Here is a 17,216-nt window from a genome sequence, read left to right on the forward strand (position 1 = left end):
ATGTGCAAAGGTTTTTTAAATGTTCCCACACTGTACTCCTGACAGGAGCATAGTGGGGGGTGTTCTTTTTTTCCTCATCTCTCCTCATGTTGTGTTTCCTTTTTATCTTTATCCCTGTCTTCCTGTCCTGTCTACCCTATGTCAATTGTATATTGTATATGTACGGACAGGTTGACGGCTAATTTTGCTGGTACATGTGACTAGTGACAATAAAGGGCATCATCAAAGTCCCATTGGTCTTCTATTATCTTAGGATTAGGTTTCGTGCAACTTTGAATAAATGACTTGCATTGCTTCAAGAGTTTATTATTATTATTATTATTATTATTACTACTACTCAATTTTTAGAACAGCCTCTTTTTTTTTTAAGCATACACACAGAACCATGGCCTCACTTCTTGTTTATAAACACCTTGAGACCTCAAGAATGGCACAGGAATAGTTTTAAGCATTAACAATAAATCTAATAGTGATTTTTACGATTACAGGGTATCTGCACATTTTTCAAGTACAAATTTTAAGACTTTTAAGACCTTTTCAAGACCTCTAAATGGAAAAATTAAGACTGTACCATGGCAAAGAAAATGATAAATACGACAACTTAAAACTGTTTTCTGCAATAGTTTTTTTTTTACTAACTTTAAGAAGAATGCACACAATTGGTGAACAACAGGGTGCATCAATGGCAACTGTTAGACATGCAAACGGCTGAAGCAAAAGTCGTGTGTTTTGGGCCTGCAGAACTACTGTAGCAGCAAGGAGAAGACTGGGGTTTACTGGAGAAAACACCATGAATCATTTCAAAAACGAAAACAAACGGCAAGTAGAACCACCTGAACAACCTTAGCCGGCATTTAAGACGTTTTTAGGCCTTGAAAACCGAAAGTTGTATTTAAGACTTTTTAAGGACCCGCGGGAACCCTGGATTAAAGTGATTCTTATAGGTAGTGGTCTGAGTGAACGACCTTGACGTCTGTAACGTCACAGCAGGAAGTCTATCGGTCTCATCGCCATTTCCGCTATACTAAACCACAGAGCTGACTGCAACTCCGATCCTCCATTTTGAGCTAATTTATCGCCATGCCACGCAGATGTGTTGCTGGCGGGTGCAGCAACACGACAAAAGGTGGATTTACGTTGCATTCACGGCCCAAGAATGTTCAAACTGCAAAGATTTGGACGCGTTTTGCGAGAAATTCAAGGGCAAATTGGGCGGCTATGAAGTGGTCTCTCCTCTGCTCTGCACATTTTACTGAAGACACGTATGAGACCTCTGATCTGTTGAGCAGCGTTGGTTATAAGCCCGTATTGAAAGAGTGCAGTACCAACAATTAAATAAAACTACAAGAAAAGGAAAGTATTTATTTTATTTTTGTTTTTTTAAAAAGGAAAGTAAGTTCAGTTGCACCAGTTCTCCTGGAGTGTGAGCGGAGGGTTGTTGGTAAAACCCGGGACGGAACAGGACATGACATATCGCTCAGGCAGCGACCTCCCCGCGGTTGTTGCTAAAACCTGTGACATCCCGCCCCGGGTTTTAGTAATTGCCTGAGCTGAGCAGTAATGGCGGAGTACTCAGTATGGAGAAAATGGAGAATGAGTGGAGCAGCCGGGCGGCACGGTGGTGTAGTGGTTAGCGCTGTCGCTTCACAGCAAGAAGGTCCGGGTTCGAGCCCCGTGGCTGGCGAGGGCCTTTCTGTGCGGAGTTTGCATGTTCTCCCCGTGTCCGCGTGGGTTTCCTCCGGGTGCTCCGGTTTCCCCCACAGTCCAAAGACATGCAGGTTAGGTTAACTGGTGACTCTAAATTGAGCGTAGGTGTGAATGTGAGTGTGAATGGTTGTCTGTGTCTATGTGTCAGCCCTGTGATGACCTGGCGACTTGTCCAGGGTGTACCCCGCCTTTCGCCCGTAGTCAGCTGGGATAGGCTCCAGCTCGCCTGCGACCCTGTAGAAGGATAAAGCAGCTAGAGATAATGAGATGAGATGAGTGGAGCAGCCGTCTGATTTCTCCGCTGGATATGCTCGCCTCAGCAGCAATATCTCGCCCTTACGTGGAAGAAGTGAATGAACGGAGAACTGACAGTCAGATTGTTTCAAAACAAATCGGCCACAAGATCGGCCTTCAAGAAGCGAGAACAGAGACGGGTAAGCTCCGACTCTCATTTGGATACAAAACAACACCACATTGTTTACCTGCATTTAGGTTAATCCATGTAACTTGTATTGTGTGTTTAAGTTAGCGGTATAAGATTATTTAATTTGCTTCAGAATGTGATCGTCTCAGTTCATCTGATTATTTAATTAGCCTTTTACGTTTTATCAGTGAAAATGCATGCATGTACATGTATGCTGCATAAGTTATAACACCCATCCTGTTTTAATGAGAGTCAAACCACAATCAATGAAGTCAAATCAGTCTTAGTTGAGCAAATCGGGAACAGGATTTATTACTTTCACCATAAATTTTATTTACATGACTTTGGTCTATAGCTGTAAAAGGCCTCGGACTTAAAACCGGTTACCGCAGTTATGCAGCATGCAAGAGTCAAGGATGGAGATACTATCCACTCAGAACATTTTTTTTAAATAAAAGGCTCTGCGTATCTGCTTTAATTAAACATGAAAAACTATCCATCCTGAAAGTATAATAATAGCCGAATGTTAGAAGTTCTTCATGAGATTGTACGTAAAACACAGGGTGCTAGGTCCTTTACCCATGCCGCACCAACTTTACGGCACAACCTTCCTCCGTGAAATTAAATCACTTTGTGTTTTTAAACACGAGTTGAAGACACGTTTGTTTACGGCTGCATTTTGATTTCATTTAGGAATTTTATTATTAGTCGCCGGGCGGCACGGTGGTGTAGTGGTTAGCGCTGTCGCCTCACAGCAAGAAGGTCCTGGGTTCGAGCCCCGTGGCCGGCGAGGGCCTTTCTGTGTGGAGTTTGCATGTTCTCCCCGTGTCCGCGTGGGTTTCCTCCGGGTGCTCCGGTTTCCCCCACAGTCCAAAGACATGCAGGTTAGGTTAACTGGTGACTCTAAATTGAGCGTAGGTGTGAATGTGAGTGTGAATGGTTGTCTGTGTCTATGTGTCAGCCCTGTGATGACCTGGCGACTTGTCCAGGGTGTACCCCGCCTCTCGCCCGTAGTCAGCTGGGATAGGCTCCAGCTTGCCTGCGACCCTGTAGAACAGGATAAAGCGGCTAGAGATAATGAGATGAGATTATTAGTCGCGGTACGACTTTTATTAATTTTTTTATTGTATTTTAATTATATTTTTTGGCTATTGTATTTAGGTTGTATTGATATTTGTTTTTGCCACTGTAAAGTGCTTTTGATCATGGTATGTACATGGCGCTATACAAATTAAATTAAGTGTCACACAATGGAATAGCGTCCAGCAGGTTCTTACTGAGCGTGTAGTGCACGCCACAGTTATACAGTGCGATACGATACCCTATGTAGTGAACACACGGTATACTGGGCCATATTCAGAATCTGTGACTTAAAAGGTGCGGACTGCAAAGTCATCTGAAATTTTCACATTTTATTTATTTATTTTTTATTCATTGTGCATGGCATTTTCCTGTCTCGCAAGAACATGATCATGCAGACAAGATGCGATCACATGGATTATCACATGTTTATGGGTGGATTTCGATGAAATTCTACGGGGGGGGGGTGTTATGCTTGCGCTTGTCTCAGAGTGCGGCTCTCCATCGCGCGCTCACTTCGGATATGCAAATGTTTCCCGTTACACACGATTGCTGTGTCAATAAACATCATTTTGCCAATATTTTAGAGACCCCCCAACATTTCCCAAATCATGTTTTCAAGGGATCTCATGTCTGTTTCAGGGGATCTCGGATCCCCCGAGTACCCCCGTAGTTCGAACGGTGAGCAAGCCCATTCACTTTTTTATGCTGATAAGAGAATTACATGGTTTTTCATGTGACAAAAATGTGCGATTAAATTGCGATTAATCGCAAGTTAAGTATAACAGTCGCGACATTAATCGCGATTAAATATTTTAATCGCTTGACAGCACTAGGATTAATATATTCAATTTATTGCACTCTCTTTCCATTGCTTCCGTAGATTATTTTTTTGTGGCAAACCACACAAATGCCTGGAATGTTTAGTTTTTTGCACCATGAACTAAATGGCTTTCCGTTTTCACCTATTTCGTACAGCCAAGCCCACCTCCACTTATTTTTTACACCTTTATCGATGGCAGACACATCAGTGCCGTCTTTCATGTAAAGCGCATCCATGCTGCCGAAACCGAAAGCAGAATGACATGCTCCTCTGTGCTCGACGTCAATATAGAAAAAAGTTTGGATCTTCGCTTAAATTAAAATTATAATTTGACCTTACTTTGTGTTGAATACGACTTCAAAAACAGTTCAAGATTTTATTAAGAGAAATACTGTGGCCAACACGAGTGTTAAGTTCCCTAAAAGATCGCGTGAAGTTGGCTGCTATCTACTTTGCGTTCGTTCTCATTTTCCTCCATCATTTCATAGGCCAGAAACAGATGTTTTGACGTAATTTAACTTAGTAGGCTATGATTATTATTTAACCGTAGTCTTCTAGACATTTTGACTGTTTGGGGCATTGAACGCTGGTGTATGATTTTCAGGGAATAAAGTTTAGCGCATGTCGGAACATCATTGCGCTCGCAGCCTCCAACTCCTCAAACGCCCTTTAAATTGTGATATAACATAGGCTATAAGGCACGGTTCTAACATACCTTACACACTGGCCTAACGAAAATAATAATTGTTGGGGCGTCTGCTGATTTGTTAGCTATAAATTTAGGTCTAATTACTTCTGACAGTCTGCAAGCATTGCACCGTCGGGTCTTCAAGTCTGGCTGAAGCAGAGGAGCGGGCTTTCCGGGGTTTATTTTTTCATTTTTTTTAACATGCTCTATGTCCAAGTTTGAACTACCGTATTTTTCGGACTATAAGTCGCACTTTTTTTCATGGTTCGGCTAGCCATGCGACTTATACTCCGGTGAGACGTATATATGTTTTTTTTTTTCACTGCGGAATAACTGGAGCTGATGCTGAGTCTGACGACAGCCACGCAGAAGAAGAGGAAACGGCGCTTCATCTGCCGCTGGAGTTGGCAGAGTTGTTCAGAAGCGACACCGAGGATGAGGAATTCAATGGATTTGCTGATTTGGAGTGAAATCGCCAGCTTGATAAACTTGATTGACCTGTGTTTTATTATTAATGATAGGGCTATAGTTATTTAAATAAGTTATGTAATGATTTTAGGCAGTGCTTAATTTGTGAAGTGGGAGGTCCCGGAACGCAGGAGGTGGGTGGGTCCGGCGACTCAAAAAAAAAAAAAAAAAAAAAAAAAAAAAAAAAGGTGGGGGGTGGTTTATTGCAACTTTACGCACACGCGCTTATTGTGTGTGTAAAAAAAAAATAATATCAGACATTATGATCTTAGAAAACGCTTTAGTGACGAACAGTTACAGACAGTAATATGTCATGATATGTTATAAAATATTATTTTTATTAGGCTATATATTAAATTATATATTAAATTTATCTTCTAAAATAACAGACTACTCATATCACAACCGGTTTATTTCACCATTGGAGATCAGATCACACAAGACATGAGTTTAATTACTCTTTTTAAGGATTTAAGTAGGGGATTTAAAAGCGGTTGTTGGTTTTTTTTCACTAGACGGTTGTCTTTGGAGATGATATACCTATAGCCTACTTGACCTCTGATTTAATGAAATAAAATTCGACAAAAATGAAGAATGACTCTCCTCGATGATGACTACAGCTTTAATAACACAGATGAAAGAGCCATGGGGCGATAATAAGCCCTACCGGTAAAAATAATCTAAAAGCAAACTGATTAATGCATCAGGCTACTAATATTAGTTATAATACTAATACTAATAATAATAATAATAATAATAATAATATAGGCTATTGGTAATAACGATAGTGATAGTATTAAAGATAGTAGTAGATATTTAAAATAATCAGACTAGGCTACTTACAGGGCAAAGGGCGCGTTATCACTGCTCAGCTGTTCGTTTATTAAATAAACGATGCAGTCGCGCAGTAACCACGCGCCGCTTATCAGATACAATCACAGATTCTATGGATAGAATAACCCTTCAAAAAAGTGCGACTTATAGTCCGGTGTGACGTATATATGTTTTTTTCGTCTTCATAATGCATTTTTTGGCTGATGCGACTTAAACTCCGGAGCGACGTATAGTCCAGAAAATACGGTAAGTCATTTCGGCAAGATTTAATTTAATACAAAACACAAATGGTCAGACACAAGCACGCCAAGCACATGGGAATGTATTTTGCCAATTTTGACAGCGCATGTTTTTTTAATGCCGCACCGCAGACAGCGAACGTTTAAACATGATCAAACATAGGAAATGAACGACACAAAGCATGGTTCAAAAACAAAAAAGTTAAATAAACCCTGCTGATAGTTGGTGTTGCAACACATCAGTGTTATAACCCGATCTCTACCCAACCACCCGTCATTTTAATTCTCCTCGGATCAGCACCGACCTCACATTTGGCCTTGAGAGAGTTCAGTTGACAGAAATCCGTCACACGACGGAAAACTTTAATCCATGCGATCATTTTGATCTCCCGAGGGTCGCTTTTCTCCGTTTTGGGACCGTTTTCCTTCCTCTTGAGGTGAACGGAGCTTTAACTAAATTACGGCAATTGAGGTTTTTCACCCACGTGACCAAGTCATGTGATGCTGCCATTTTGGACAGCACGGCTTGAATCGGTTTGAATGCGAGGAAGGCGACAAACGAAAAACATAAAAGAAAAAGGAGCGAGATGCAGAAAACACCTTCACTATCCAGCGACGTAGGGCATTTACAGGGCGAGCAGAGGGAGAGGTATTTGCAAAAATTGAGGTTAGCAGGCTTAGAGAACGACGTTTACCTGCTTCCACCAGGATTGCTCACTGACGTACGGAAGTACACGAAGCCCTCGTCTTTACCTGACTTCGGCCCACATGATCTGTATACCTATGTCGTTAAAAACCCATCGCCATACACAGGTATTGATCTGAAAGCGTATAAGAGTTTGGATGCCTACAAATATTTTGTGTCAGGCTGGGTAACATGCCTACATCAGCGGGTCGTCCCTGGAGCCGGTGGTCGCCATCTTATTACAGCTAAGGTTTTTCACATTTTCATTTACTTTCGGTCCTCAGGATAAACAAAATGTTATTAAATGTCATTAAATAACTTCTTAGTCTGTTGAGACATGGCCCGTTATAAATTTGCTGTTACCAGGCAATGACCAAGAACTGTATTATTAGGGTCGGTGTCTGTGTTGTAGCAGTTTACTAGCAGCTAGCTGTTAGCACTAGCTAATGTCAACAACATCATAGCTGGTATGTTACTGTAGCAATGTTTACGTTCAGTCATTTGGATGACTGTTAAAACCTTTCAGTCTCAAGTTTTTCCTTTACTGGATTTACTAGTTTACTGAGCTAGCGCGCTCGGGCAAGCTGGGAGCTAGCGCGCGCTAGCCTGCCGGCGGCCGGCGCGCTAGCTCAGTAAACTAGTAAATCCAGTAAAGGAAAAACTTGAGACTGAAAGGTTTTAACAGTCATCCAAATGACTGAACGTAAACATTGCTACAGTAACATACCAGCTACTGTTGTTGACATTAGCTAGCTTGACGTTCAAAATGGCGGACATGACCCTGTGACGTCAGGTGAAATACCTCAATTATGGAACTGCGTAACACCAAGACGTCGATGCGCGGAAAACATCGTGACTCGGAGCCCTGAGTCGCAGGGATGTAATTTGTGGTTGACGGATGCGAACAGATCCGTGAAACAAAAGACGAATACATCTTTTCTCTGTTACTGCTCTTGCTTTGTCGTTTCCTTCTCTGTAAGATCAAAACATTCGGTGTATAACTCCACACTCGCTCCCGTGGAGTCGAGCCCATGCATTCTAAGGCTAAGCTATGGTAGCTAAGCGCTAGCTACATAGGATTCAGTTATCTGTTCAGAAATATGACATCATCTAACCTTGCTCGATCTTGCAGTTGGACTCACTAGACAGGCTTTCCTCCCCCCGCTGGAGGGAGAGCCGAGTCCGCCATATTTGCTCACGCTGACTTGTTTTGGTTAAAAGTAGGTCAAAACACACCCAATGGAGGAGGTCACGTGATCATGTCACTTACTTCGGCAATCTCCGGAATTGTAAAACGCGGGACACTTTTTAATCTCGGCAAAACATCTCGAAACTCCATCAGCAATCCAACATCTTGCCCGAAATTCAACTTCGCAGTCAGAATATTTAAGTTTGAACACCAGACTCAAACGCAATCAGTACTCACTGAAAGGTACGTAGTCCTGCACCTCGACGGTGAACTCATTATTGCTGGCCAGTGAGATGCGGTCGCTCCACAGCACCTGAACGGTCTTCACAGAGCCTGGGTCACACTCCGGTTCAGGCTCAGGAACCTCATTCTAAATCACAAACAAAAAGAAACATACGCGATATCTGAGCATTTACACAAACAGGCTGGGATCAGCACTTTTTGTGATCAGACTCTCTTTATATAGTAATCAGTCATGAATAAATATATAACCTCGACGGACAGAACGCATAAACTGTTAGTTTGAAACGTCTACGTGAATAGGCCGAGAATTTATTCCCATTTGAGGTCGAGTGGGTGGAGCCAATGCTGCATAAACTAAATTTTGACCGATCGGAAGCCAAATATCACTCGTCCTTCCATTCACGTCTGAATGTTATTTTAAAGTCGGAGCGCTTCTCGCAATTTTAGCTTGCACAGAGGTCAAATATCAATTATTGCTGGGTTTCCATCACATGAAATTTCACTTCCGGTAAAACAGCCGGTGGTCGAGTAAACCAAAACAGCTAGTACGCTCGTAATCTAGAAGCCACTGCTGGCTTTAGATCTATTCATTAGATTGCTATGTGCAATGGAATCGACCCCTACAGTCTGGGAAAGAAGGATTTGTCATACGATCTCGAAAACTACCCTTCAGTCGAGTTCCCCGACATCTCGAACTATCTGGTGTTGCAGACGTCCTTCTACACCGCAAAACAGATGAAAGCGTGGAAGAGTATGGAGGCTTACAACTTTTTTTTTTTTTGTATGTGGCTGCGTAAAGGACCTCGCTATCAAGTCGCTGCCCAATGAATCCTGTCTTGGAAGTATTTTTTTTTTAAGCTTTTCTTTGGTGTCTTTATAACGAAGCGCAAACAACAGTTGGCTTGATTCTCACTTGCGTTGGCTCTTATCTCTCAGCTAAATCATTCACAAAGATCATCAGAAACCCCTTTAAAGACCTGGATCTTAGTTAAACAGGACGGAGGAGTGATCACGGCGCATTGTAACTGTACGGCTGGGGAAGAATTCTGTCGCGACCTTCATGCATATGGACTTTGTGAGGAGGAAACCATACCTGCCAACCTTGAAAAAATTTTATGAGTACAATTTTACGAGTACCCCCCCACCCCCCCCCCCCCTCGCGTCAACCTCACCCCAATGCGGCGCGCATGCGCCCCCACAGACCACAACCAGCAGACCAAAAACACACTTTCAATCCAGTTTGATTGATTGACCTTGGGAGCATAGTCCAGTTTTGTAAAAAACATTCCTATTGATAGACTTTGGGAAACTGTTATTGATGGCTCTTGGGAACTTCCTTCCGTTTTGAAAAGCACAACAAACATTAAATACATGTGCAAATGAAATGAAATTAAACCAGAGCCACTCTTTCAAAATAAATAACACATTAAATTAATACACTGTGTTCCAAATTATTATGCAACAAGTGTTTGAGTGGTAAGATATTTTTTGTTTGTCAGTTAAACTTATGAATGGTAATGTGTATCAGGGCTCTGTACATCACTGAAACCAATTGAAGACACCTGTGCTAATTAGTTTGAGTCCAATTGAAGGGGAAACTACTAAAGAAGGTTGTCCCACATTATTAAGCAGGCTACCATTTTCAACCAAAATGGGCAAGAAAAAGGACCGGTTGGCTGCTGAAAAGCAACAAATAGTTGAATGTTTGGGTCAAGGCATGGCAACAATCAAAATTGCCAAGAGACTTCATTGCGATCATCGCACTATCAAGAAGTATGTAGCTGATTCAGAGCACACACGTGTGCGTGCTGATAATGGAAAATCCAGGACTCTTTCCTACAGGCAAATACGTTGGATCAAAAGAGCAGCTGTAAAAATGCCCCGTCATAGCAGCAGACAAGTTTCTGAAGCTGCTGGTGCCTCCAACGTGCCCCGAACAACAAGATGCAGGGTCCTCCAAGGGTTTGCAGCGGTGCGTAAGCCATCGTTTCGACCTCCCCTATCCATTGGACACAAGCAGAAACGGCTCCAGTGGACCAGGCAATACATGAAGACTGACTTCAAAACTGTTCTGTTTACCGATGAATGTCGTGCAACCCTCGATGGTCCAGATGGATGGAGTGGTGGATGGTTGGTTGACGGCCACCCCATGCAAAAAAGGCTACGGCGCCAACAAGGAGGTGGTGGAGTGATGTTTTGGGCTGGAATCATCGGGAGAGAGATTGTCGGCCCTTTTAGGATCCCTGACGGTGTGAAGATGACATCCATAACGTATGTGGAGTTCCTCAAAGAACACTTCCTGCCATGGTTCAAAAGGAAGAATCGTGCTTTTCGAAACAAGATCATTTTCATGCATGACAATGCACCATGTCATGCTGCAAAGAACACATCTGCATCTCTGGCTGCAATGGGCATCAAAGGAGACAAACTTATGGTGTGGCCCCCATCCTCCCCTGACCTCAACCCTATTGAGAACCTTTGGAGCATCATCAAGAGAAGTGTTTATGATGGTGGGAGGCAGTTCACATCTCAACAACAGCTCTGGGAGGCTATTCCGTCCTCATGCAAGGCAGTTCCAGCAGATACTATCCAAAAACTGACCAATTCAATGGATGGAAGACTTGAGAAGGTCCTTTTCAACAAGGGGTCCTATGTTCAGATGTGACTTCACTTGTGATAATGTTTTGATTTAAATAGTGTTTGATTTCAGTTAGTCATGACCTGCTAATGTTTCTAATTTCACACATGACCATTTTTTGTTCTTTATGACAATAAAACGTTTGGAAACTCAATTGTGTGTAATAATTTGGAACATGCATTTTGGGTGCATTTGTGTTTTTTATTTCTTAAAAATGTACTGTTATCATTGGGAGGTTGATTCAAAAACATTTGAATTGTACTGTAATGGTTGATGACTGGAAAATCATGATGACTGCCATTAATATAAATAATTCAGGAAAATCTGAGAAAATATGATTTGCATAATAATTTGGAACACAGTGTACAGTATGTAAAAAAGGCACTTTCGACACAAAACATGGTATGCACAAATTTCCCATGCAATAGGTTTAGACTTTTGCATTTTTTAACATGTTGGAAGTATATTGCATTATACAGTAAAAATATTGCATTATACAGTACACTGCAGTATTTTGTAGTATGCCTTTTTCATGTGCAAACTATTGCATTCGAAATATTGCATTTACTGCAGTAATACTGTATAAAAAAGCATTTGATACTGCAGTACCACGCAGGTATTTTCATAAGAGGGATGACCAATTTTCGACTTCACATCATCTGCAAACATTCTAGGCTACCACTGACAGAAGTTACCGACTGCCCTTAAAGGATATGGGACATGGATTTTTTTCCGGGCATAATTATGTATAAAGGACATAAGAAATGCCATCTAAATCACTGCAGGGCGTAAAAATGTGAAAATCACCACATTATTCAAGTTTTTCTATACATCAGCGTAAAACAAGGATTTGTTAATTAGCTAGGTGGTCACGTGACCCGTGATGTCACAAAAACTTTCCAAGGAGCCAGTGCTTGGGAATCTAATGTAAACAGGTTACCGAAATGGACACCATCGACAGTGACATTCCCGATGTTTCACAGAGATGTGAAGTTAGACCCTATCAATTCGAACCGATAGCTGGAAATTCACATGAACATGGATCTTGTCTTTACTCTGACGGGTCAGATGATTCTGAGAGTGAGGGTTCATTCAGCCCTCATGAAACTGAAAGCGGTCGGCTCGATAACACGTCCTGGTAAGTTAAAAACAATTCTGCTCAAAGGCTAATGATCTGTTAAAAGAAGTATTATTTTTGTATCATACATTGAAAGTTCATCATAGATCTAGCTAAAGTCCGTTGCAAGCTGTTTTTTTTTTTTTTGCTGATATTTTTCGAGATTGATTGAGATACAATGCTTCCAGAGTCTGAGATGAAAACATTCAAAATGGCAAAACGAGTCAGAATTATGATAATCAATAATTGATACACCCAAAATTATAATAATAATCCTTACCTCGGCTTTCAGTTGCTTAGCGCAGAGGTCTTCAACGGGGGGGGTGGGGGGGGGGGGGGTGTCGCGAAATCGCACCGGATCACTCATATCAACAAAAATATTCCTGCCCTGTCCCCTGGCCTCCGTGCAGGGATGCAAACAGCGCGCCTTTCGGCGGATGCCGCCTTTTTCACGGCTGAATCGCGCAGATCCGATTAAAAAAAAAAAAAATAGCGATATTAATTCATGAAACATGAAGTATAAGGATGAGAAAAAAAAACAGTTTAAATCGGGAAGCTGCGCACATTTGTGCAGCCTGGCGCAAATGTGCGCAGCTTCCCGATTTAAACTGTTTTTTTTTCTCATCCTTATACTTCCTGTTTCACGTTTCATGAATTAATATCGCTCAGTACCTGAGTATTAATGTTGAAAGAATCCTCAGTGAAATGGTCCGAACACAGTTTGTGGGAAACAGTAGGTGCAAAGTTTTTTCAACAGGTGTTCTGTAAAGTTATCCTACCGCTTGGATTTGTCCTACCAAGCCTACTGCGCATGCGCGAAGCCTACTGCGCATGCGCAGGTGAGCCCACACTTTCCTCAGCTTCGGGTCCTTGGGGAATGCAAAAAAAACTTACTCCAGGGCATTTCCCATTGGAATTATTGCAACCAGAAGCAGCACAATACACCATGATGTTCAATGTATGATGTCCAATGTACTTGAAAAACTATAAAAACAATTTTCTTGTCATCCACTTCTCCATTCATCTACCCGCTTGTGCTGTGCCCGAAAGTTTTTGTGACGTATGATCACGTGACAGCGGCTCTTCCGGTTGCAAAAAATGCATATCGGAAGTCGAGCAGAAATGCCATATAATCATCACGAATATAACGATTTTGCTGAATTTAATAGATGATTTTGTATTTGTTGATGCAATTAATTCATATTTTTAATGGAAAGAAACTGATATAGCGTGCATTTATGTTTCATGTCCCATATCCTTTAAGATGTACAACACGCTACGTTTTGTTGAGCACATCAATAAAGTGGTACTTATCATAGTGATTCAATGAGAGCGCGAGAGGAATTGTAATCAGGTTCCGTTGGTTACCGCATCGAATATGCAACCTCGAGTGACGGCTTCGAAGTTAAATGAAGAACTAGCCTGTACTGTTGGTGTTGTAAATGCACAAAATAACGGCTAGGAAGCTCGAGTACACGTGAAACGCAACCGTTTCTGTTACAAATATAAAAACGACGTCTCTAACCGACGTTTCAACCCCCGACTCGCTCTAGCCACCTGGCTGCACTCAAGTCAGAGACGCGAAGGAGGAAGGGGAGGGGCTGAAGAGGGCGGAGCCACACGCTCTGGAAGAGGGGCGGGGGGATTGGGCAAAGCGTTCCATTCTGGCTTTGAGTTTTCTCACAGATCAGCGGTATCAACTTCAGCGAGAACTTGACTGAAATGCGAGTTCGGACGATATGCGTACTTTTTAATGTGAAAACGTACAGTCGTACAATGAGGTAAAAATTCGTAGTGGCTACGCAAGATACGTACAGGTTGGCAGGTATGGGAAACAAAGAAACAGCTGGGGACTTTAGCGCTTCGTGACTTAAAAAAATTACCGTAAAATAACGACACACAGCAAGAAAAGTCCTTGGAAAACACTAAGGCCGTAGCTGAGAGGGAAATACAAACCTTCCACCAAGTGATCACTGCAAACTCGAGCACGCTTCGACTCGGCTCCCTTCTATTTCAGCGAGAGGTTCGAAAGCCACCTTTCTCCACAATCCTGTGTTCGTTCACCCTTTTTTATTAGTTCACGGCGAACCCTGAAGAAACTTTTATCAGTTTCACGGTTTGATCAATTCGAACAACGCAAGCGTGAGGCGTTTTTCATGCGAGTGATGCAGCTTCTCCATACAAACACTTTGCCAACTGAGCTTCGGTAGACCGCCAGCTAAAAAGATTTGAATAACTAATGAGGCGGATGTGACGTCACGTGAAACCCAGGAATTAGAGTATTAGACCACACCCACTCAGACGGTTTTCAGTCATGTTTTTTCCCCCAGTTCAATCTTTACTCGATGTTACATTTTAATCTTTTACCATTTCACCCTCTGACCGATTCTGAAACGAGAGGCCCTGGCAGATTTATTCACGTTACGCCGTGATTCACTCACCATAAGCACTCTGATCAAATTCTTCTCAATCCTGGACTTCTGATCTTCACGCAGAGTAGAAGCTGGGCATGCACACAAGGGCAAAGGCAGTGTTTTACTATACACACTACATTCTCTCTCACACACACACACACCTACCCACTCATAAGTACTGCACGACCTGTACTTAATGAGTGTCGTAAAGGAGATAGAGTGATCAAGGAGAAGTGAGGTACCTCTTCCCACCAGCTCCATTGAGTACGTGATGTAGTCTTTAATGTGGCCCATCAGGTACGAGCACTTCAGCGCTGTGCACAAGATGGAGGTGAGCAGAGTCCACCAGCGTTCAGTACGATAGTCACACATCACGTAGTCCAGCAGTCTGCAGGAAACACACACACAAAATTCACTCCTCACTCCTACAGACTGCACGAAACATGATCGGCACTACTTTCTGAACAAGTGACTCACTTTAAAGCTTTAGTGTAATCCTTGGCGTTGTAATACTCTTCACCCATTTGGACCACTGCAAACACACACATGAATATTATTACATCGAAAATACTTAAAATGATGTGTATGGTTCACTTCCCTGTAGTAACTAATTACAACCCCGATTCCAAAAAAGTTGGGACAAAGTACAAATTGTAAATAAAAACGGAATGCAATGATGTGGAAGTTTCAAAATTCCATATTTTATTCAGAATAGAACATAGATGACATATCAAATGTTTAAACTGAGAAAATGTATCATTTAAAGAGAAAAATTAGGTGATTTTAAATTTCATGACAACACATCTCAAAAAAGTTGGGACAAGGCCATGTTTCCCACTGTGAGACATCCCCTTTTCTCTTTACAACAGTCTGTAAACGTCTGGGGACTGAGGAGACAAGTTGCTCAAGTTTAGGGATAGGAATGTTAACCCATTCTTGTCTAATGTAGGATTCTAGTTGCTCAACTGTCTTAGGTCTTTTTTGTCATATCTTCCGTTTTATGATGCGCCAAATGTTTTCTATGGGTGAAAGATCTGGAGTGCAGGCTGGCCAGTTCAGTACCCGGACCCTTCTTCTACGCAGCCATGATGCTGTAATTGATGCAGTATGTGGTTTGGCATTGTCATGTTGGAAAATGCAAGGTCTTCCCTGAAAGAGACGTCGTCTGGATGGGAGCATATGTTGCTCTAGAACCTGGATATACCTTTCAGCATTGATGGTGTCTTTCCAGATGTGTAAGCTGCCCATGCCACACGCACTAATGCAACCCCATACCATCAGAGATGCAGGCTTCTGAACTGAGCGCTGATAACAACTTGGGTCGTCCTTCTCCTCTTTAGTCCGAATGACACGGCGTCCCTGATTTCCATAAAGAACTTCAAATTTTGATTCGTCTGACCACAGAACAGTTTTCCACTTTGCCACAGTCCATTTTAAATGAGCCTTGGCCCAGAGAAGACGTCTGCGCTTCTGGATCATGTTTAGATACGGCTTCTTCTTTGAACTATAGAGTTTTAGCTGGCAACGGTGGATGGCACGGTGAACTGTGTTCACAGATAATGTTCTCTGGAAATATTCCTGAGCCCATTTTGTGATTTCCAGTACAGAAGCATGCCTGTATGTGATGCAGTGCCGTCTAAGGGCCCGAAGATCACGGGCACCCAGTATGGTTTTCCAGCCTTGACCCTTACGCACAGAGATTCTTCCAGATTCTCTGAATCTTTTGATGATATTATGCACTGTAGATGATGATACATTCAAACTCTTTGCAATTTTACACTGTCGAACTCCTTTCTGATATTGCTCCACTATTTGTCGGCGCAGAATTAGGGGGATTGGTGATCCTCTTCCCATCTTTACTTCTGAGAGCCGCTGCCACTCCAAGATGCTCTTTTTATACCCAGTCATGTTAATGACCTATTGCCAATTGACCTAATGAGTTGCAATTTGGTCCTCCAGCTGTTCCTTTTTTGTACCTTTAACTTTTCCAGCCTCTTATTGCCCCTGTCCCAACTTTTTTGAGATGTGTTGCTGTCATGAAATTTCAAATGAGCCAATATTTGGCATGAAATTTCAAAATGTCTCACTTTCGACATTTGATATGTTGTCTATGTTCTATTGTGAATACAATATCAGTTTTTGAGATTTGTAGATTATTGCATTCCGTTTTTATTTACAATTTGTACTTTGTCCCAACTTTTTTGGAATCGGGGTTGTAAGTCTTTGATTATTTTTTTTAACTCTTATTTACACGGCAAAAAAATGAAGTCTAAATTTGAGGAGAAAATTCCTTCACACTACTCAAGTTATCTTGCTGCATGGACAGATAATTTTATTTGACACGGCATCTCGGAATAAGTTGGTTACAATCTAGAACTAGTTTTAATAATCTCAGAGTTGGTGTCTTGTCGTCTTCTAATAGGAAATGCGAGATCGTTTCAACTATATTCAAGATATTCGGACTTGTTCAGATATCATTTTTGCAGTGTAGAAGAATACAAGACGCCAACTCTGGGATTATTAAAACCAGTTCTAGATTGGAACCGAGATGTCTCGTCAAGTAAAATTATCTGTCCGTGCAGCAAGATAATTTCACTAGTATTAAGTAATTTTCTCCTCAAATTCAGTTGTTTTTTTTTTTGCAGTGTACATGTGGGTGCGTCAAAA

The 17,216-nt window shown here is 41.8% G+C and overlaps 1 protein-coding gene across 1 annotated transcript in view; it reads right to left on the reverse strand.

The window, feature by feature from the left end:
- The window catches only part of trappc11 (trafficking protein particle complex subunit 11), a 151,990-nt gene that overhangs the window by 51,740 nt on the left and 83,034 nt on the right, over positions 1–17,216 (reverse strand). The window contains exons 14-17 of the mRNA XM_060915249.1: positions 15,027–15,081; positions 14,792–14,937; positions 14,577–14,638; positions 8,375–8,507 (exon numbers count right to left, since the gene is read on the reverse strand). Coding sequence (XP_060771232.1) covers positions 8,375–8,507; positions 14,577–14,638; positions 14,792–14,937; positions 15,027–15,081 — 396 coding nt within the window. The remainder of the gene's footprint in view (positions 1–8,374; positions 8,508–14,576; positions 14,639–14,791; positions 14,938–15,026; positions 15,082–17,216) is intronic.

The sequence above is a fragment of the Neoarius graeffei genome, chromosome 2 (assembly GCF_027579695.1).
Source record: "Neoarius graeffei isolate fNeoGra1 chromosome 2, fNeoGra1.pri, whole genome shotgun sequence".
Lineage (NCBI taxonomy): Eukaryota > Metazoa > Chordata > Actinopteri > Siluriformes > Ariidae > Neoarius > Neoarius graeffei.